The sequence below is a fragment of the Streptopelia decaocto genome, assembly GCF_964273445.1.
Source record: "Streptopelia decaocto genome assembly, chromosome: 8".
NCBI classification, from domain to species: domain Eukaryota; kingdom Metazoa; phylum Chordata; class Aves; order Columbiformes; family Columbidae; genus Streptopelia; species Streptopelia decaocto.
Window position 1 is genome coordinate 6997314 of NC_138662.1, and position 23768 is coordinate 7021081.

Sequence of the window (23768 nt, forward strand, 5' to 3'; positions counted from 1 at the left end):
GGCTCTGCTGTCCTTTCCTGCCACTTTGAGAAACTTGAGTGTTGGGAGCAGACTTGCTTATAAGGAGCTCATTCTGAATTAAAAAAAAATTAAAAGGAGTCTTAAGATAATGGCCTTTAAAACCCTCCCCCAATCCTGAGCACTAATCAGAAGTCATCCTGATGGAAGATTAATTAGGTAAATGAAGTTGTGGGGCATAGACACTGCAATGCCTTAGAGGGAAAAACTGCTGTCATTTGCTGCATTTAGATTCCTAATATGATGGTTTACTCCTTTCTTCATAAGGAAAAAATCCACGAGAGGGCCTTGTGCATATATTTTGAAGATATTTTGGATCTGTACATCAAAAGCTGAGACACCATGCTTAAAAGTTTCAGACAATTACTTTATCAAAGGAAGAACAGCTCAGTTCTTGAGATGTGAATCCTGACTTTGAGGCACAATGGAGAAACACTTGGTGCTTCAAAAAGACCTGTGAGGTTGACAGAGATGGTGATAGAGTGTATTTGCTTTGTATCCTTTTGTTTCTCCCTGCAAGGTGAGGAATTTATAATTTAATGGCAAAGTGAAGTTGTTTACTGGCTAGAACCACCTTATCAACAGGGAAGGAATATGAACTTTAAAGAAACAAACACACAAAGTTGGAATCTCAAGTGCAGAAAAGGGGGTAACTTATTCATATAAATGGACTGTCAGAGGGAGTTAAAATTAATCCCTCATTTTTTTTTTCTGATAGCAGGGGTTCCGGGCCATGTTTCTAAAACAGAGATTTGAACTAATAATGGAAGTAGAAGTAGCAGCATCTATAGCCCTGAGAATGGGGAGAAAGGGTAAAGTATGGGGATGCTCTTATCTGAAAGAGAGGGCAAGACGGTGATATGTTCCGTGATACCTTAAGGCTGAGGTAACTGAGAAAATTGTGCTTGCAGGGAGGTATTAAGGATCTCTCTGCTTTCTGCACTCTGACCTTCCATTGTACCTTGCAGAGCATTTAAAAGGATTGTGCAGTTCCCTTGATCTATTTAAAAGAAACTGTGTCAAATCTCTCCATTCCCTAGCTAGCTGTCTTTCAGATCACATCTATATTATGGCAAGATAGTATGATATAAGACAAACTGTCTAATACATTTTAATTAATACTGTCTTAAACATTAATGTGTATTCTGTTTGGATAAGGACAATTGAGTTTGCAGTACCTTAACCATTAGCAACTCACAGTACTTCTGACATAACAGCTCCTGTACACAATGGTCATTAAGTAACTTTTAACAGTGTTATTTAAAGTAATTAGTGCTTTCCTTCTTACTTGTCTTGTTCGATTAAATAAGGTCTTGAAGTATGTATTTGCCGTTATTTCCATACGGTACAACACAGAAGTTTAGTGACAGAGGTTCGGAGTGGCAGCTCGGAAGAGTTCTGCATGGGGAGGCCGCATTTCTCTGAAAAGCATTACTGTTTGGGACCCATGATGTCCACCAACAGAAGTTCTTTTTTTGTAGGAGCTCTGACCTTTACAGCAGATCTTAAAGTTTAATTTGATCGCTGAAGTTAATTTTTAAAGCTTCTTAACAAAACCTTAAAACCATTTAAATAATCTAACGAAATAGGCATTGGATTCCTATTTTATGGTGGTGCAGTCTTTATGATAAGTAAAAATAAAAACCACTCCAGGGGAAAAAAAGCAAACAAACAAAACCCAACAACCTGGTGCATATACCCTCAGAATGTCTTGTTCGTGCTTGCATAATACTGCTATGTTTTTCCCGTGCTTTACAGAGTTGTTTGGATATTGAAGCCAGCAGGAGTGAGCTCTGTTAAGAGAAAAAAAAAAAGACAGAAGAAATAGTTGTTTTGCAACTCTGTGCAAGAGTTTTTGTTTGCCTTGTCCTGTCTCTTTCACATGGGGCTGACCCTGAATACCCACTTGCTGCCTGGGAGATTAGTGCCTCTGCCTCCTTTACAGGGTGAGGTGTTTGCTCTATGCTACCCTTAAGCTAAGAATATTTACTAAAGCAATCAGTATTTATGTAGAGGTGATAGGAGACTCATTAAACTGGTGAATGCATATATCAGAGGAACAGGTGTAAATATATTTGGTAACCTTAAGTTATGCAAACTTGCATTTCATTTTTTCTTTCTGAAGTGGGTCATATACCCCTCTAGTGACTCTCTCTGTTCAAAAACAGGTATCACCAGCAGCAGTGTTAGGAATAAATACATAATAATGTACTGTATTTCATATATAAAGTAATCTATCATCAATATAGCTGTACCTGTTAATGCTATTGTTTCCATGCCCATGATCAAGAAATATAAATGGCTTAGTTCACTTTAAACAAAATATTTCTTCTATACTATTAGTTCCCTGCAGGTCCCATTCTGTCAACTATTTCGATGTCCTCCTCAGAGTTTATCTAACCTCACAAAGTTCTTGCCTTATCTTCCCAAACTCACCTTCATTCCCTATTTAATGGGAAAAGTGAACTCAGGCATGGTTGTATTTTGAGAAAAAAATTCTGCTGTGTGTTTTCTGAGTCAGGAAAAGTATCTATTTCACTACTGGTCAACTTGGCAGCAAGAAGAATCCATGAAGTGCTGAGGCTGTAGAATGAAGAGGCGGAGAGCTGGAAGAATTAACCGATTCCTGTCACTACACAGGTTTTCTGCTCCCAAAGTACTGGTAAAAGATGAAGAGGTATTTATTATTGAAATATACATACATTAAAAAAAACATCTCAAACCCAGGGGCAGCCTATATCCAACAGATGCAACTGAATGACTTTGTCAGGTTTTGTCCCTTCGGGAAGCTATTTCTGCACGCTGTAGGAGGACCTCAGGAAGAAAAGGAATGAAGCTATTGTAAATATATATGCCTAAGTGTGAATATGAATTAAGGTGTGAATGAATAAGTTGTTTTTTCTCAATCAATGGATGTACAAATGTGCTTACTTATTGGCCACTTTCTTTTTGCACTCTGCACAGGAAAGCGAAAAACAGCCCGAAACAACAACAACAAAACAAATAGCAAGCTGTCTGTGCTCAAAACATAAGTTGCACATGTTAAAAAATAATGAAGGTTTCCACAGCAACTTAAGTTCTGTAGTGCAAATTGATGACTTTCGTTCTGTTTTATTATATAATGATACAACAGATATTCTATAAAAAGTGTTTGGTACATCTGAAGTTATATTATTAAAAAGTTTAACGTAATCCTAAAAGTTTACATTGAGTAATTTATTTACAAAGGTTTCTGAAAATGCTATATGAGAAGTGTTGTTTTCTGCTTTTAGCTTTGGGGAGGCTCTGACTGGAGAAAAATTGCTCATCTGGCCGAGTATTTTCAGTGATAAAAAATTCAGTTACAGGAAAAGTTTTGAATTACATGTTTCATATTTGAATTTGCTGTACTTTTCATGGAAAGTACAGCAAATTAAGGATGAACTCAAAGACGAACTCTGAAAACAATTTCAAATGTTGGATAACTGTCCATTGTGGAACTCATACAAATTTGCCAGCTCCTTAAGAAACTTTGGAAATCAATTAAAAAAAAAATTAAATCACAGTATTAGGCAAATTTTGATGTCACTAGGAGCTGGTGGTGACACCAGTTAGAGTGATCACAGGATTTCCTGCTTCTCTTTCTACTCGAATACCAACCTCAAATGCTGTTAATGTACACTTAGTGAAAATCTATTATTTCTCTTTTTTTTTAATTAAAAAAAAAAAAAGCACTGATAACTCATTGAACAACTTAAGTATGCTTTCTTTAATTTCCACTTTTTAAAGCAATTTGAAAAGTTTTCTATAAAAGCAGTAGGTGAGCTACAAATCTTAATGTCCTGTTTGCACAACACAGTTCGAAGTAGGAACCTCACCTGGGTGTGGAGCAGCGGATGTGTGCAGATGGGTATGCACCCCTGAGCGTTGTAACAAGGGAAAAAATAAGAGTTTTATCCCCTTCAGCTGCACTGAATTTGGATTTTCTGGCTTTTAGAACGAGTTCTTGTCCCAGCCTGTGTTCTGGTGGTTCCCGGGTGCACCTGGTGTCTGCTGCGGAGTGGGATTGCTGAGTGTGGGTCCTGGTGCGCCTCTCCCACTGCCCTCCTCGGTGTGGATTTGCTTTTCCTGTTTTCTTGTAGGAATTTTAGCCTGTTATTATTATCATTTATTAAATACAGAAGCCTGACCTACTAGAGGATGAAGTTCGAGTGCAAGCTCAGGGGTCGCCCAGAAGCCGAGAAACCCCATGAAGCCGCCCCGGTGACAGTGGGCGGGGGGTCGGTGTTCATCCGCGTGCTCCCCGGTGCCGCGGCAGAGCCGCTCGGTGCCGCCCTGCGCGGCTGTTCCCGGCGGACCCACGGCCGGGCTGTTCCCGGCGGACCCACGGCCGGGCTGTTCCCGCGGACCCACGGCCGGGCTGTTCCCGCGGACCCACGGCCGGGCTGGTCCCGGCGGACCCACGGCCGGGCTGTTCCCGCGGACCCACGGCCGGGCTGTTCCCGCGGACCCACGGCCGGGCTGGTCCCGGCGGACCCACGGCCGGGCTGGTCCCGGCGGACCCACGGCCGGGCTGTCCCGGCTTCCCCACAGGCCCCGGCTACCGCCCGCGGCCCCCGCCCCGGGCCACGCGCCACCGCCCCCGCGCCTCGCGCCCGCGCGCGCCTCGTGCGGCCGCGCGGGGCGGGGGAAGGCGGCGCGAGGCGCGCATGCGCGCCGGGCTCCGCTGAGGTTGGGGGGGGAGGGGGCGCGGCAGCCCGAGTCTCTCGGCGGTGGCGACGACGACGGGAGCGGCGGCGGCCGGGAAGAGGCTGGGGGTCGCCGAGCTCCGCGGGTCTGCCGCGTCGGCAGGGCCGGAGCCCGCTGGGGCGGCGAGGCCGCGTTAGGAGAGGCGCCGGGCCGGCGGCGAGCGCCCGCGGGGCGCTGAGGAGAGCGGCGGCCGTTGCTGCCCCCGCGCGCGCGGGCGGGGGGCGACCTCCCCCCGCCCCGCGGCACGGCGAAGGGACCCCCAGCGCAGCCCCGGCCCGAGCCACAGGCGGGGGCGGCCGGTGCGGCGGCCAAGGAGCAGCGCCCCCGCTGAGGAGGGGGGAGGAGAAGGAGAAGCCGCCCCCGCTCCATGAGCGGCGCTCGCCCGCCTCGCTCTGCCCAGGGGACCCGCGGCCGTGGCCGGCTGCCGCCGCAGCAGCATGTGGAGTCCGACCGAGGAGGAGAAATACGGCGTGGGTAGGTGCTGCCTCATTCCCTCCCCCGCCCCGCGTCTCTCCGCAGCGGCCGGACCCCGGGGGCTGGCAGTGTGGGGGGGTGCCAACCCCCCCACCACCTCGGCCGCCGCTCCTCTCAGCGGGGGCGGAGATGGTGTCTCCTCCGCTGCCCCGCAGGTGGAGAGCGGGGGATGGTGGAGGGACGAGCGCTCCCCCCCCGCTCTGCCCGTGGGCTGTGGGAGGCAGCTCGCGGGGGAGAGCGGGCAGTGGCTGTGCTGCCTGCCCGCCCCTGCCCGCAGAGCCCGGCGTCGCTGAATGTGCCTGCGTGTGTTTTGATTTGGGTTATTTTCCCGAGTTTTTCCGCGGCGAAGCAACGCGCGGCCAAACAAAAGTGGACTTTCGGGGCGCGCGCTCGGGTCCTGATTGCACAAATAATCAGAAAACAAGTCGCTTAGCCCTTAATCTACTTAAGCGTGCGTCTCCTTTTTCTCTCCGTTTTAATCTGTGGTTTGTGGTGATCTTGTTTATATGGAGTTTAGGGCAGGGGGATGGTTCTGTGCGGTGTCATTAGGGGGCGTCGGTGATGCACCTGTTCGAGCGGCGGGGCGGCGGGTTCGGGCTGCGGGGGCTTCACTGTCAGCGATGGAGCGCTACAGTGTGCGCGGTGCGGGCCGGCATTGGAAACAATTCCAGGGTTGCTGTGAATGCACAGCGTCGTTATTTTCCGTTGTTTATGATAAATCAGACTTTACTGTCATCTTGAATCTTGTTTGCGTTAATTTGAGAGGTCATCTCTAATTTGAGAGGTCATCATTGGTGGCTTTTGTGTGTGTTTATTTATTTTAGTTACAGTAATTTCTGCTAACAACAGAAATGTTATGCCCAGTAAAAAGAATTTTCAGTGAAAAGACTTTCTTTAGTTTCACTTGTGTTTGTTTTATTGTTTATATTTTACTTTTTAAAAACTGTTGACATGTATAATAATAAAAGCAAGTAGTCTACCCTGGTTACTTACTTAAATGCTTCATTAAGTTTACAGTTATCAATTATTCGTATTGATTTTTAAGTTCCACAGTGTGTAGTGATTATCAATTTCTACAAATATTTAAAAGATATAAATGGCACTTGCTATAGAATTCTGTTAACCTGTACTGTTGAAGTGGGATTTTGACAGTTCACTTGTGAGCAATTAAAAGTCTTAATGCCACTAATTTTTAGAACATGTTTTGAGCATGTAGTCAGCAAACAATAAAATATATCACTACTTTTTGTTAATTTTTTTGTCTTGTGCAACAAATATTTTTTGGGCTACTCTACATATCTCCGTAATGAATAGAAGAAATAGGGAATTCACTTTTGGTTTAAAAAAATGTCTAATACACTGTGCTAGATGAGAACCTGGAAGTGTAGGACAATATACACAAGTGTCATAAAATAACACAGGGAAGTTTTTACTTACAGTACTGTTGCTATTTTTGTAAGTCACTCGGATTATACAAAGTTAAACTTTGTTACATCTCATCCGGATCTTCAGAGAATAGGAAGTCTCCAGATGTGCTCATACTTTCTCTGCTGGTGAAAGACCGTCTCTGTTGTCCTAGTCCTAAACTTGCTGGCATAATTGTAATACAGGTTTCTGAAAAAAAAAACAGTATTTTTTCAAGTTTGTTGGGTTTACTCTGTTCTGTTTATGTAGTCATTTTTGTTTGCTGTGTTGCAGGTTTTGATATTCAGAGTTTTGTTTGTTTCTGTTTGGCCCATGTGCTCAAATAAGAAAATATGTGTGCTACCTTCATCAAAAAGTAGGTGAACTCTTTTTTTTTTTTTTTTTTTTTTAATGTATATGTGCAGGAGGAAAAGAAAGAAAAATCTCCATGCAGATTGTAAACAAGTCTAGAAGAAGCATCTGTAAGAGAGAGTGGTGAATGAAAACAAGTGTTATTTCAAATATTATTCTGTAGTTTTAAGGATCTTCCTGTGATGTTCATTTTTCTTTTTCAGGCAGTGCACGTGTAGGTAGATCTGAGATAATGGCTAAGTCTTTAGAGTTTGGGTGATCTCTAGGCAAGTTTTTTTTTGTTCTTGATAGCTTTACGTACTTCTCCTGTAATTGAAATTGGTTGATAATCCTCCATAGAGGGACAAGAGGTGAAATATACTGCTTGTGTCTTGAGTTTAGTTACTACAGGTGAGGAGAGGAGTACTAGTGTCTTGGAAGTGGATCTGTCGTCGCTTGCTGGAGTGGTCATTTCAATGCATTTGGGAGAAACTAGTCTGTGGAAGGTATAGACCCGAAGGAGTCTTAGACCTCTTAGGAGGTGCACTACCCAAAAAAAAAAAAAAAAAATCTGATGTAAGTTATCCTGATTTCACAAGTAAAATAATATGTGCAAAATAATTTTCTTGGCATGGTGAGCTTTCTTGGTGTGAGCTTATGCCTTGGGCCTTGGTAGTTTGTTTTTATTTTAACCATTGTCCATCTAAAAAAAACCCCTGTGTGTTTTCTATGTGCTGTTATTAAGCTGTGAAAGGTTTATGATGTGTCTTTGGGTTAAGGCAATAACTTTATGTCCCTACAGATGTAAGTTGTGTGGGGAAAAAAAATCGGTTATTTCTGCAACTGGAATACCACAAAGAGCTTTCTGGTGAAAGAGTATGTCGGGCTAACCAGGCCCTGTACGTAGCTGTTCATGTGTATCAAGGAAAGTGAAAGTATCAAATAAATTAGTTAATTCTGATGCTGTTGTCTTTGTTGAAAGTAAATTGTGATCTATGTCGTCGTCTTATCTAGGTAGTTGGCTCAGAGATGATCATTTATAGAAGCTTTTCCTTCAGAATGACACCGCGTTCCCTCTCAGCATGTGGGTATAGAAGGGCTCTCTGTTCTGCACTGGCTGTCAAAGAGTTTCAGACAAAGACGTTTCTTAGGTGCTTGCTGGAGCCCCTTTGCAGATACCCCTTTACAGCCCCACCGACTCTTGACTGCAAGGGAACACGATAAATTTACGGATGTGAACATCAGTGGCCTTTTGCGGTACTGAAGTGCTCTTCGCCTGTCTAGCTGCAATTAGAAGAAGTTCTCAATGTTTACAGTTGCAGAACGCTATTGTAGTGCCCAGTTCTCATACAAGCCATTGTATACTTCTGCAACAAAGATATTGAAGGATTGCTCAGTATATTTCTAAATAAATAATTAAACACTCCCCTAACAACACCGAAGTTCTTCCTTGATTGTATTTCTCAGCTACTGTGAATAATTTCCTTCTGTTCCATTTAGGAATACTTACGTTCAGTGGCTCTAATCCTAACTGTGCTTTTAAAACTTGCTGTTGAAAGGCAAACAGTTCTTCCACAGCTGCTTAAGTTGACCAGTTATGAAAACAATTAGTGAGATTTCTAAACCGATTATTGAAGATAACTAGCTCTCTAGCCCTCTAGCGTTTTAATATTTTTAAAACAGTCTCTAAGAAAATATTTATTAAAGTGATCTGATTAGTTACATTAGTCTTCTAAAGCAAGTATTAAATAATAATGAATTAAAAGAAAAAGCTAAGAAGAGGGAAGTCTTTAGTAAATAACTGTTAATTAAAATTCAGCAAATGTGTGAGAGCTGATTTTGTATTTCATTAGGCTGGCAGTTTCTGCTGCTTTATTTTTGTGCAAGGAGCATGTTTAGGTGGTTCTCAAGAGGTTTTTTAGTTTTTTAATGTAGTTAATCCTGCACTTTGACCACATTAAATACGTATTAAATCACGAAGAAAGAAAATTGCCTGCATAAACAGCACTGGTTAGTTTATTCAAAGAACTAGTGTTAAAATCTGTAGCTTTATTTTAAAGGATTTTTTAGTTTTTATTTTCATCACTTAATTGTAACAATGAAAAGTAAATCCATAAGCACAAATGCATATAATTAATATTTCCCTTGCTCCTACTAGAAAGGATGGAACATCATAATGTCCTAGTTACAGTTCTGTACTGCAGCTTCTGTTTTTTCATCAGCATCTTGATTTTTGATTTTTTTTTTGTTTTTCTCACCTGTCACTAAAGCTTGGCTTCCAGATTTCACAATTCATATTTGTGTTTGGAAAAACAAGCCTTCAAACCTTACGAAAAGTCTGCCTTCCCTCACCAAGTCTCCTGTGATGCTACTCTGCGCTTACCTGTTTATGTAGAAGGCAGCTGCTAAAGGGAGGAGTGCTTTGAGTTTATTGATATTGTAGTTGCTCTGTATCGCTGAAGCAGTTTGTTACAGGTCTAAAATGAAAATTTTCAGAGAGACAAAAAAAACTCCTGCAAATTAGGAAAAAGTCCATCTTTGGTAATCTGGGAAGCAAGAAGAATCGTTGCAATTGTGTTCTGTGTTATGGGTGCTATATTATATTTCATCTTCTGTTTCTTATCTTATTGCCAGAAACTAATTGTCTGGCAGCAGGAGGGAGGTGACTAAGGATGTTCTTCAGTGATGTGTTTTGGACCCAAAGCTGTACGGAGAGATGTACTTCTGCACCTTCTGTGCAGTGCGGTTGTGGGAGGTGGTGGTAATGCCTGGGAACTTGCTCCTTAGTCAAGAAAACTAGGTGATCTGTGGGTTGGAGGAATTTTTAGCTCCATTTAATTTTTTGCCCCTAAGGGCATTTTTTACCCTTTGGACTTAAGAATGAACAAAGAAATTTGTCAGTCAGGGACCATAAAGGAAATGTATATGTGTTATTTGACCGAATGAGAAATGAATCACACCTTGAAATGTTTCTGGAAAAGAGCATCTCCCAAGATGCACCTGATTGGAGACTTTCAGTATAGACAGGAAAGTTTAGTGAGGTGTCATTTAACGCAGAGGACAGTTTTAGTTTCAGTCCAGGCTAAATCTGTATTTCTCCTGTTGCTGGGATAACTTGGAGATTAAATATACTGCTTTGTGAGAAGAGAGTAATAAATTTTGGCTCTTGTGAATACCTGCTCTGCAGAGCTGGAGGAGAATTCATCTTTAAGATGTTACTAGTTTGAGATCATCTGAATACCAGTGATCCACAAATGCATTTAAAGCAGAAATTAGCCCAAACTTTCTAAATACAGGAGGAATTAAGTTGAGAAATGTTTTTTCAAATTACTTGCAAAGGCAAGGAGTCAGATACGTATGTTTAGCAGTTTATCACGTGGTTTGTTTGGGAATGTAGGCATGATAGTATTGCAATACGGGTTTTAACTTTTGATGCTTTGATGGTGTTGAGAGTAATTTTCTCCATTTATTTGTAGTTATGCCATATTATGTATTCAGTTAAGACCTTAAGGACGTCAGCTGCTTGTGAATAGTGTGGGGGCAAAAGCAGTTTTACTCTGACCTTATCCACAGTGCAGAATGCATTTTGTGTTTGGACTGATTTCCTAAGGGTGGAAGTCTGTGTTCAGGCTTTCTGTCTTCACCTAACAATACTTGTAATCCAGTAATGAGCAACATTTTATGACACTTGGCAGTCTCAGGCATACATTTCCTACAGATTTAATGAAAATTGGTGGTGGGGTGGTGGAGAAAGAACTTACTAGAGTTCCTGTGGATAGTGTTGCAGATAAGCAGCTCATGACTTGCTGAAAAGGGTGGATAATAAGATTACATCAGGACTCTTCCTAATACAATATTTTTGTTTGCTTGCTGGATAACATGAAGTGGAAGCTGTTAATATGAGCATGGGGGTCCTTTGTAGACAGGAATGCTCAGGAACAGGACTGGGGATAGCGAGAGATTAGAAGACCAATGGTACTGCATTTGGTGTGTCATGGGACTGCTGGTGAAACAGGGAATGGAAACATGAATATCCATTGGTAGGAAATTGGTAGGCTTTTCATGTTTTTTCAAGGAACAATTTATTTTGCCTTTTTAATGCAGCAGATATCAATTACAATTAAAAACAGGGTGTATGACAATATGCCTCAAATGTGTCTATTAATAATTTTTTTTTAAATTTAGGCAGTTTTTCGGTTTTTCTTATTTGTATGCTTTGGGTTTAAATTCATTGTCAAGGTTACAGGACAGGAAGGGAGTGAAATTAGTGAGGAAGTTTAAAGTAGTTTCTCTTTTGAACAATTTAAGGCATATGAAGTTGGTGTGAGAGTATAGGGTGATGGTGCAGGTCATGGTTTGCAGTTGTGTGTAGGGGGAAGAGAGGCAAGTTGGTATTATTATTAATCCTTTTGAAGGTATGTTTCTTGGTTTAATGTCAGTAATATAGCTTAGCTGGACTTGAGTCTCACTATGTTGCAAAGCCTTTTTTTTCCAGCAGTTCTGTACTTAAAAAGTCAGAGTCTGATATAAACATCAGGGACACATGTAATAACTATTACCAGAGCCACATATTTGGTGGCATTTAAAAGCCCACAAAAAGGGGATAACTGGGAATAAGGAAGAGTTGCTTGTCTTCAGACGCACAATCACATGTAGATACATGAGTTTTTCTGATTAATATGTTAAACAATTATTTTGAATGTAGTTCTTCTATGAAAGAACTGTAAATCCCTGGTTACCTTCAACAACTAGTATTATTGGTGGCCATACACATTTTATATAATTTTATAATTTTATATAATTTTATATAATAGACTAGTTCTTTTGAGAAATCAGAGCTCTTTTCTTATGTGAATGTGAAAACACTGACCAAAGAATGGAAGGTCTTTGGAAGATTAATCAGTTGTTAAAGAGCTTGATGCAAATTCTCCTGCTTCAGATAAATTTTTGCTAATTCATATAGTGAATTAAGTTTGTGTTCTTTTCTCAGCTGTGATGTTCACTGAGAAAGAGACTAAAGGAAGCCTACAGTAGGATCTTGGTTCAAAACCATTTGCAATTGACAGCAGTCTTTCCACTGGTTGTTTTTAAGTTATGAATCAACGTCAATATAACTGCATTTTACTCTTTGTTCTGTTTCATCTGAATGCTCACTGAACCTCAAGGCAAAGAGATTAAATATCATGCTCAAGTGACTGTTAAAATCAAACCTGTGTTCAGGATTTGCAGGTCAAAATGAGCGTTATGCTCTCTTCTGAGACCCTGAAAGCATCTTTAAAGTTTAGTTAGCTGTAATTCTTTCCTCTTAGACATGTTTTAGTGTTTGTTTAAACAATGAGTCTTTAGTCATAACTCACTGAAGGTATTAGGAAGACTGGTAACCGTGGGTTTGAGCAGACTAAGTGCTTTTCAGTATAGTTGTGAGGTGATCACTTTTTACAGGGATAAGGCTCCTCTCTTGTCCCAGTTCAGCACTTGACTACATTTTCTTTTGTGGAGTCTTTCTGGATATTAAGCCCTAAGAAAAGCTTATGACAAGTGGTGCCAGCTAACTCTTGGTGATTAAAAGCAGGTCCTTCTGCTTTCAGAGGTGAGCTGATACCAGTTACTCTCTAAAACAAAGGTTTCTCTAGGTGTTACAATGTAAGGAAACTTATGCACTAGGCATTATTAGTGTTGACAGTAGGTAGTTGATGGAGTGATGAATTGTTTTATTTCTTTTGTTTTGGATATAAGTCTGTGAGCTACCCAGCATGCTACTGTAGTTTGTGTGTAGTTCAGTGTGTGTTGGCAGGTGGATTACTGTTCTAGAAATCTCTTGTTTCTGTGTATTTGAACAGCAGGGGACTCTCTCTTCCCTCTAAATGTGTTTATGAATGAGATGTTTATGCCAACTGTTAATTTAATATACCTGCATTTTTAGTCTTCTGATGTTGATAAATTAAGCCCTGCATACATGTCAGAGAAGCCCTGAATAACGGTTAAACAGAAAACAATTGAAAGCAATGTATAATTTTTACAGGCCTGTTTGGGCATTGGGTTGCATACAGTCCGTGGTTGCATACAGTGTGTGGTCTACCCTAACAAGTTATAAGGGCAGCAGAAAACCTTTCATAGGATAATATCACAGACTGTGTTAAATAATCCCTGTAGGGAGCAATATGTATGTTTCCAGTAACTGGGTCTGCAACTGGGAGGGCAAAAGGAGGTGTTCCTGTTTCACCCATCTTTTCCTTTGTAGAGAAAAATGCCTATGGATATGTTTGCATGAAGCTGCCCACTTCACCTAGGCACGTGTTCTCATTTATGTAAGTTTATGTATGTATGGCTATATTATATGCAACAAAGAATGTAGGCCCAAGTGAGAAAGTGTCAGCCAGTGTGGGATAAATAAGCCAAAAATATATGAATTATAGTAGAAGAAGGTTATTGAAAACTGTCATTTGAACTTTGACATTTCTTTGTGTTTTTTTTCTCTCTTTCTGAATGTTCATGAGCTGAATGATTGACAGCTCAATTTTTGATAAACCAAAGATAAACCAAAATAGTCTAGTTTCACTGCATTTAGTGAAGCAGGATAAACATTTTTGTGAGCTAATTTTGCCTTGACAGCTGTTATTACATACCGTACAAAATATAGCTGCATGCTACCTGTGCATCTGGCCTTGTCTGAGCAACTCAGTGAATCACCCACGTGTCTGTGTTTCTGTTTAAAGGTTATATTGACTGGCTGTTCCTCTGGCGATGAGGTGTTAGTGTGGGAAGAGCTAGCCCGGGGCACAGAAAGCCCAGCTCTGTGAGCTCTTGTGCTTGGGGCTGCTAAGCGGGCAGCTGCACATCCGCCTGGAACAGCTCGTGCTGCCGCTGTCAGTGCTGCTCCCTCATCGCTGTCATGTGCGTGGCACTCGGCAGCTGGCTCTTCTGCCCACTCACTCTTCCATTTCAGCCATCCTGAGTAGTGGTCCAACGGTTTTACCCCAAGTGAGATTGCTTTTGAAGTATTGGTGTGGCAGAAGCAGCTTCTCCTTTGTCTCTGGGGAAGCAGAGATAGAAAATAGGCTTCTTTCTTCATCACAGCAAGGCCCTAAACTGCAACTTCTGATCTTTTGTTTTCAGTTCTGGAGTGACTACATTTCAGGTTGCTTGCACGAGACAGTATTCTTCATTTAATAATGAAAAATAAGAAGTTATTTATTTCAGCCTGGGTGGAGGATGCAGGAAGAGAAAAAGAGGATTTTCCCAGTGTTGCAGATGATGTTGGTAGCTTTAAGTAATGTATATATGCTTAAGGAAAGATTAGAAGAGGTAAAAATTCTTCAGGTTTCATGATAAAAAAAGGATGTTCAATTATGTTAGGCAAATATTTCTTTTTTTTTTTTTTTTTTTTTTGTATTTTAGTAGCAAATAGTTTACCAAAAAGGTCAGAGTTCTTGTGTGGGGGTTGAAAGGTTTCTTAGCAGTCTTGTAAGCTGCCTTCAGATGCCCACAAAAGTTGTGTGGTAGACAGTATAGACTAAAATATAGAGTTTTCAACTAACATGGAGGAGCTGGTATACTGATAAATACAGTTCTATAAATCTGCCCTAGTCTTCTCTTCCTCCTCCTCCTCCTAGGAGGTGTGCAAACTGACTGTAAATGCCAAGTGAACTTCAGCATGCGAACTTATTTATTAGTTAGATGGGAGGACTAAAGGTTTTATGATATTTGTAAAATGGAACAGAATCTAAAACGCTGTGGGAAAATACGTGTGTCTTTGCGTGTGTGGACAGGAATCAGTGGTGCTCTCTTGTAGCTAACCGGGTCTGTGAGGTCTAGGGTGGTAGAACCTGTAGAAGGTGAGGATAAGAGGGCGGTGTATGATTAGCTACTTTTCATGGAGAAGACAGAGCCACTCTTCAGAGTTGCACAGTGAAAGGAGAAGGAGCAGTGTGGCAAATTACAGTAAAGGACATTGATTTTCACAATGCATATGGTAAAGCACTGGAGCAGGTTGCCTGGAGAGGTGATGTGATCTCCATCCTTGAGGATGTTCAAAGCTTGACTGGTTTCTTATTTCGTTTCCTAATGTTTGACCGTGAAGCATAGCTGTTTCTGGCTTGCATTCACAGTCAGTGGAATGTAGCAGTGTGGAATGGCTCCATGCTTCTTCGTGCAGAAGAATGGTATGGTATGGTATGGTGTGGTCAGTGGTTTTTCTTCTCTTCTCAGATTAGGTATTGGAAAGAGGGAGAAGTGTTTCAGAAAGTGAAACAGCCTTCGTCCCTGCTTAGAGAGGAGAAGAAACTGCTGCATTTACTGCCTGCATAGAGGCCATGATCTGTGGGTGAGGGACTTGTACGCCGCCAGAGTAGAAGCTGAATGAACTGATGGCTGAGGGAACACATTTACAGGAAGGGGATGATATGATAGATGCCTGCAAAGCTGCAAGCTCAACATCAGTTCCTTGATGTAGCAAAGGTAGTGGACAATGCTGTGGGCTTTTGGTCAGTTTTTTTCAATTCTACCTTATGTCACCAGGATGTGCAAAACTATTTTAAACAGCTCATGATTTTTAAGCCTAATCTCTATTTTTATCTTGGAGGGTAGGGAAGGATGCTAACAGTAATTCACTTTGCTAGTGAATGATCACCTTTCTTCTCTGGTATCCGTTTCTTTTTTTACATGAATATTTTCATAGTGATGGTATGACTCAGTAGAAAGAGGCGGTGTTGCTAGGCAGCAGTTTGAGCACTTTGCAGATGCCATGTGATGGCAGTAAGCTGCCTTGTAATAATCCATTGGTGGCAGTATTCCTGGCTGAGGTTCTGTATTGCACAAAGAAAGAAGCATCTCTGACAGGAGCAGATGCTGCCTAGCAACTGCCAGTGCTCCTGGACAAGCCTGAAATACCTTCACTTAATTGTAGTGTAATTTTGGTAATACACAAAACCTTAAGTTTAACAGATTGCTATCAATTCTGAAGTATGTTTTTCTTCCTCAAGGTTTTGCATAAAAGTTCATAAAGACCATTAATAAGGTCAGAAAATTCTCTAGCCCTCTTCTAAATCATGTCTTTTGTTTAATCCATACTCTTCGATTGTGATGTTTGGATGGCTTTTAATCAGCTTTTGATAATCTTTTTTTTGTGTGTGTGTGTGTATTACATTAGTGCCTGGCAATTCCAATCGGATTAGAGCCCTGTTCTGTGTCATGTGTACCAAGAAATGCCTCTTGCTGCAAAAACCCTGTGGTGTTTTATTTGGGTAGCTGTTTCTATAGTGTGTAATAGGATATGTCCTCTCTTTCATACCTTTTTTTTTTATATTGTCCATCTTGCTTAAACAGCAGAATGTTTTGGAAGTGCTCGACCTGGTATTTGTTACCTGTTTTCTTTTTAAATGTACTTGCTGAATGAGCCCTGAACTTGCAAATAAATGTGCATGTCTCAAATTAATTTCTAGCAAATAATTGAAACCCTCATCCACAATTAATCATTTAAATACTTAGAAGATATGCTGTGAAGGTGAAAACATTCTTCTAGGTATTTGTAGAATAAAATGAAAATGTTTTCATTTTAATTTCCTTGTGGTTCTGCTCCCTTGTCAAATATCATCAGAGTTAACTGTGCTATCTATGAAGCTGCCAGGTTTAATCAAGCAGTTCCACAAAAATTTAATCATATTGGTCTTTAATTTTCTTATAAGAATGTGAAGGGGTTTTGCCTTCATGAACTGTTTTTTTGTCTTTAAAATTATTAAATCCACAATTTTCTGTTTGTAGGAACTACTGCTTTATGCTGGAAAAAAGGTTTGTAGTTCTGAGGCTCAGAATGGAGGGTAGACTGTGGTTTGGAAAGTGTAAATTCTTTGCTGCCTGTAGGCGTGATTGCGCAACGGCGTTGCTTCACAAAAAGATAAAGCTAAATCTTGACTCTCAGCTGTCGTTTTTTCTGTGTGGTAACTTGTATCAATGTTGTTTTTTTTTTTTTTTTTCTTGCATGGTCACATTGCTGTGGCTTAGAGGCTTTTCCCTGGCTGCTATGTGGAAATACAAAGAATTAACATCTGGTACCCTTCTTGGAAAATAAATTATTCAGAAAGGGTAGTTTGGAAGATTCAAAGACCATAAATACTGTAGAGTGGAAGAACAGAAATGTATTGTTCACTCTTTTTATTTTCATACAATTCCCAGAGGGTGTTGGTGATACAGGACCTGCACAACTGAAAATCATTTTCTGTGTGATGTGTAAGTTAAGTATGGAGTTCTGGGGTGGTGTGTATCTTAAGAGTTGATGTGGTTCAAAAACATTTGGGTGGTTCTGTAGAAGAAAGAGTATAGAAAGCACTGTTAAATAGATATATACATGACATATATATATTACATACATTTATAAAAATAGTTCCTCAAATTGAGGAAAGCTATGTCCTTGCCCTATTCTAATACCCTTCCTTCACCTCCTTGTTTCAGCTTCTGTTAGGGAAAACGTGTTTGATTTAGAACCATCTTTGGTCTTGGACACTACAGTGACTCAAGTTATGTTACATGGAGCCTTTATGATCATCTAGGTATTACAGGGAAGAAAATAGAGTTCATCTTATTCAGCTGTCAAAACTAGCTTGTACTGTTTGGTACTAGACACTTTCAATAGATGGATTCATATGAAAAAGCATTTTAAGGAAAGATACATCTGCATCATGACATTAATTTATCAGTCTGAAGTAATTACTTTATTTGCTTACAGATTAATCAATATCAATCAGTCTTAGGCTCAGGGATTGATATATTCCATGTTAACTAGTAATAGTGATAACTAGTAGTAGTTGAATATGAAATTCTTTATCAGGATTGTGAAATTGATGAGTTTGTTTTATGTGTTTACCCAAAATGAACACCAAATTCTTAGCTGGTGTGATTAGAGGTGTATGTTTGAAATATGGTTATGTGTTTTAAAGCATAAATTACAGCATCATAAAACTTAAGAATTATCACATTTGTAGCACAGAGCACAATTCAGTAACTGCTCAGCGTGATTGTAAATTGGTAGGGTATAGAGCTAAGTAATTTGGGTACAGAGCAACACAAGTGCAGCTATGCTGCTCCTGGGCATTGTCCTGGCCATCCCTTCTGAAATTAGTTTGGTTGAGGATATACTTTAGGGCATGATTAATGCATAACCTGGATAACTGCAAGTTGAGTTTAGTACAAGGCATTTATAAAAATGAAATGGCATACTTTAACCTGAAATACCTATCTAGGTTCTGCTGGTATCATGTAAAAAATATTGCAAGTTACCAGAATTTTAGTAAGACAGATAATAATGAGTTGAGAACTGGAAAAAAACTGTCACAAGTGCCAAGAAGATTTGTCTTTTGAAGCCACGAGTAAACGGAGATATGTTGAAAGTTCGCAAAATTATGATTGTTACAGTGGGAGGAGGTTAAGAACTTTTTGTTTATTTTGTGACATAATGCAACTAAAAAAGATTTAGTGAAGTTAAAAAATGTGAGATGGTGTGTTTTTTTCCCCCAAAATTAAGCCATAGAGTTCATTAAATCTTGGCCTTACCAACATCTTGGAATAAAGAAAAACATAGTTTATCACATTGGATATGTTCTAGCAGCAGTGATTCCTATTGTGAATGAGAAAACAGGAGAAGTAATAATTTTTAAAAGCCCAGCTTTATGGCTAGAGAAACATAATTCAGATTTGGAAAAGGAAAAAGGGGCAATGTAAACATGGAAACCTCTTGAACTGATTTTGTTTCTCAGCCCTCATTTAAAGAAATACTTCCAGTTTTCATTGGTACATCTTGGAAGGTGGGGAGGCAAACAGCAGGGAAAAGGGCTCCATTCCTTTACAGAAATAAACAAATAATTATTATGGGCTGAACTGGTATTTTCTAATGTAAACAGAACATTATGCAATGTCAAAATATTTTCGTAGGCTTTACTACAATCTGCAAAAATATATTGCAAAAATTAGAAGGTATATGCAGAAGGCACATACTTATCCCAGTTCATTGTGCTGCAAAGTATTTTTACATATATGCTAAGAAAAAAAATAATGTTTCAGTGGAATTACCAGCTGGATGCTGCATGGTCTTTATGTGGATGTGCTGGACAGCACTCTCGCATTTTCCTGTTCTTGTTTTGGCTTTTCCCACTGTTTGTGTAAAAAATGTGACACATTTCTGTTACTATGTTTATCATGTAATTGGCATAATCCATTTGAGAAGAAATGTGATCTGTGGAAGCATTGTGACTGAGGTGAGACTGAGTGAGGAAGCTGGGACATAGGAAATTGAATTAGAAGGAATTACAAAAGGAAGATATATTTTAAATTTTACCACAGCAAAAATGAAAATGGTTGTTATTCAGGTGGCAGCAGAAAGTAACAATGACATACACAAAATATAATTTAGCACTTCTCTTAAATGTGAATTTTATTCTCTCTTTTTGCCATAATAGTGTTCAAATGAGGTCACAAATTGATAGATAGCAAGTGACAACAGAAGCTCAAGCTGTGATACCATAATAACAATGCGAGAGAGATCATAACAGTCCAGCCACATACTCACCTCATTCAGTGTCCTGCCCTTGACACTTACCAGGAGCAGGTGTTTATAGTATAGTAGCACAGCACAATAAGCGTATGTGATGCTTTCCCAAGACTTAAGTGCTTTCTGGGTCAGGGGCCTACTGAGCCTAAGGTGATACATATCCATTAATTTGCCCTATTTGCTTTTGAACTGGAGTGATATAGATACATCTATGCATGTATGTATGTATTTTAATCACCCACAGCATCTCATGAGGAGTTTCATGGTTTGTGCACTACTTTAAGGAACTCTTGAACTCTGCTGTGCTGTTTCATTTGACACTGCTCTGCTTTTTGTACTGGAAGGGATAATTAGCAATTGTTCTCTGTTCACCTTCTTCTTGTAACTTATCAATATACTCTCTCCACCCCTTTCAACTGTTAGTCTTACCGGTGGAAGAGTTCTATCTTGGTTCATAATAAATCATATAAAAGCCCTTATGCATTCCTTGGTATCTCTTTTCTTTCTTCTTTCTACCTTTCCTTATGCTATTCTGTCCTTTTTGACAAGGATACATTTTTCACAAAGGGGAAAACTGGCACATGGGGGTTTGTTGTGAATTTTATACACTACTATAGGTAGTGGTGTCTTCCCTTTTTCCCAAATTTAGCATTCAGCTGTGTAGTGGGGTGGGGGTGCTTGGCAGTGGCTTGACAGTCCAGGGTGTCACTCAGTGTGGTAATAGCAAGGGGAGAGACAATCATTTTGTGAGATGAGGGTTGTTCATCCCTCATGAAGCACCGTGTAGATGAACTAAACAGTTTACATATGCCAGTTCTACTTGTGGTACTTGGGTCAATCTGCAGCTCTTTATTACCCTCAATAGCTTGAGTGGCTTCACAAACTCTGTCAATTTACTAAATGATCATCTTTCGTGGATCATTTAGAAGTACTTTAAACAGGAAAGGCTTCAACAGAGATCCCTTTAGAGCTTCCTGGTCAATTTGTCTTCACTAAGAGAAGTGTCTACTTGTGTTTCATATCTCTTTGCTAGTTATTTTTCTGTGCAAATGCCTTCCCACTTTATCACAACCAAGTTCAGTTTCTGCAAGGGCCTTTGAGAGGGGCTCTTTCAGAGCATATTTTGTGAAACCTACTGAATTGTGTCAACTGCATCTTTTTTGTCCATGTAGAAAGCAGCTCCTTTAGATATCTGATGTAAGCAATCAGTGAGCTATGCAAAGATGCATTGACTCTTTCTTAAGATGTCATGTTTATCTGTGTACTCGTATTCTTTTGAAGCAGTTTCTCTCACTGCTGGTGACTTACAATGCAGCAGCCTATACTGTGTCAGGGCATGTCCACAGGAAAGGAAAACACTTTGAAATCTGTCATCTCCTGGATCTTTGGCTTTGCAAACTGTTTTTCCTATTCCATCTGCTCTTACATCTTACACCGCTCAATTCCTTCATACTCTTTGCTACAGCTGGAGAGTGGCTGCTTTTGTGAACCAGTTTGTGCCTTTCTCATTAATAAATTACAGGTGCAGCTGGAAGGGTTTCTTTTGCGTGGCTCACTTTGATACAGTTCAAGTACCACAGTTAAGGAACCACTGACTTGGAGATAATTCCTGAAAGTGGTGCTTTTCCGAAGGGTACCTCGTTGGCAGAAAGTTGGGTTTAACTGCTGGCTGAAATTGCATTTCGTGAAGGGGAACTATGACCTCCTCATAAACCTGAATGATGGCAAGGAGGTTTAATGTTTGAAAATAGATGTTACATATTTCAGCAGGCTGTCGTGGAATCCAGGAGGGATTGTTCAGTTCTGTTAACTGGTGGGTAAAAGCTTTGCTGTGTGTCTGTTTCAGTGATGTGTTACTGTGTTACTTCTGCGTTCTGGTGACCAAGGAGATGACACTTTTAAGAAATTGTGGAGACTTGTTGATTGATGGACAGTTTGTAGATGATCATATGCTGTAAAGAATTTCTCTGTGGGAAGGACAGAAGTTAGTTTTCAGTGTCCTGTCTGTGAATTATTTTCTCCATAACAGTTAAATTATTCCATATTTCCCATACACATTTCTGTTCATATTTTCCAAATAATATTGCTAAGAAGAGTTGTGTACCTAAAAGTGACTTCATAAATAAGATTGTGTTGCATAATGGATTTTTAACTTAAAAAATGAGTAACATCCATAACTTTGGCAGTAACCTTTGGAATCATATATCAGACTATAAAATAGCCTAAAATTTCTGGAGTTCTGTCATAATCAGTAGCTGTTTTTATAATTTTTTTTTTTTCATTCAGATATGTGAAATTGTGTTCTTGTTAAACAATTTTAACAAGATATGGTTTGGTGTATTCGGTTAGTTTATTTGGGTTCTTTAATTTTTCCTGACTTTCTTTTAGTGTGACTGGAAATTCAACTACTTCTGAGATTTGGCTTCTGTGATTTTGAAAATATCCATATTGCTGTTCACATACCCTATTGATTATTAAAATTGTCAAACAGAAGAGACACAATTTATGGATGACTACAAATTTATCGATGAAGGATTTAGATTTCATACTGCTGTATTAAGAATTAAGAACGAGATGGATGTTATTTTTGCATGAGAACTTAGTTTCTAAGTGAGAATGATCATCCACATTGTATCTACAGTTGATGGGATCAGTTCATTTCTCTTCTGTGATATCTGTTTACTTATTCTTTTTTGACTGAAGTAGACCTAAGAAAAGAGCTTTAGCTATCTTATTAATAGTACTCTGAATTCTAAAGAGCTGATTACATATTGATGTAGTAGAGTCCTTATATCACATTTCCTTTGTGTGACCAGTAGAATGCTTTTATAAATGGACAGTTTGTATCTATAAAATAACAGATATACTAGAATTACTTCTTGTAAGCCTAACTATTAAAATCATCATTCTTGGCCATATTTTTAAAATCTATTATATGAGCAGTTGAAAAAAACAGGACCCTCTTTTCCTGTTGCCTTTCCTTTAGCTTTCATTGCAAGCTCATTTTTTATTGTTACATAAAATGGGCAAGTATTTGATGGCCAAAGAATTAGTAGTTGCATCAAATCCAGATTCTTTCCTGGTTGCATCCTTTATTCAGTAGTTTTCCTATAGTAAATAATTGTCATAGGAAGCCAGCTGTTGTTTGCTAATTCAAAACTTCTCATGCAGTGTTACCATGCAATAGTGTTTTTCAGACTGGCTATTGCTGCTTGGACTCATCTGAGTAATACCGGTTGGCCATTAATCTTGCTACAATTCAAACTACTCTTTTGTCTACAACCACTAATACTCATGTGTCCCATGACTGGTGTCTCTGCGTCATAATAATTTGCCATTTTCAGAGAAGTTGAAAATGGCCTGGAAATTTGATTTAGCTTTATATATATATATATACACACATATATTTTTAATAATCGTGTATCTAGAATTACTCTCATAAATTAACGTATCTTGTTGCTGCACTGACATGTCTCCAGTTTTCTGGTGTTTTCAATTGTAGCTTTTCACTCAGCATTTGTCATATCCTGTGGTTTTGAGACATACTTGAATTCTTTAGTATTTTTGTTGGTATGAACTGAAAGTTCGTATTATTTTAATATAGGACTGTATTTTGCAAAGCAGCTCAAAAATAAAAGATGTTTGTACCTTTTTGTTTTGGCAAAATTGCCTATTAGAAGAAAGCCATTTTCTTTATGTAAAGGGTACTGCTATCTGAAATACTGGAGATGCAAGGAGAAGCCATTAGTGGTTTGATTGTGGCCTGTCAGATAAGCGTTTGGCAGTTGTCAGTGTTCCTCTACTTTGAGAGAAGCATTAAGTAGTTTTTCTTTGATGGAAATCCATATCTATGCTTTCTCCATGGATGAAGAACGAATCCAGAATGCTAACAAGCTTGGTGCTGTTCTTGGATTGTGTTGTCTGCATTACTCCAGTCTGGAGCCAGTTATTATGTTTCTCCTGTCTCTGGTGTAAACAAGCATTTAAAACCTCATTTAACCAGCAGCAACTTCTACTGGGCCCTAGGAACTGAGAAAACAGTTTAAGTCTGTTGCTGGAGTCCCCAGATTTTTTCCTCTTTAATTAAACACTGCATTGATTCTCCTTGCGGAAGAGCAAACATTTGATGCTGTTTGATTCTCTTCAGATTTTGATTCAAATTCTTTCTCATATTGCTGTCATCTGTGTGGGTGTTTGGCATATGTGGTTTGTTCTTTCTTGCCCTTTCTCTTTATGAAATATGTATATATGGTTG

General features: G+C 39.7%; 1 protein-coding gene across 1 annotated transcript in view; it reads left to right on the plus strand.

Annotated features, from left to right (window-relative positions):
• Positions 1-5183: 5183 nt before the first annotated feature.
• The window catches only part of DOCK3 (dedicator of cytokinesis 3), a gene marked incomplete at both ends in the record, with an annotated part of 194875 nt that continues 176290 nt past the window's right edge, over positions 5184-23768 (plus strand). The window contains 1 exon segment of the mRNA XM_082060424.1: positions 5184-5220. Within this exon segment, the coding sequence (XP_081916550.1) occupies positions 5184-5220 (37 nt within the window).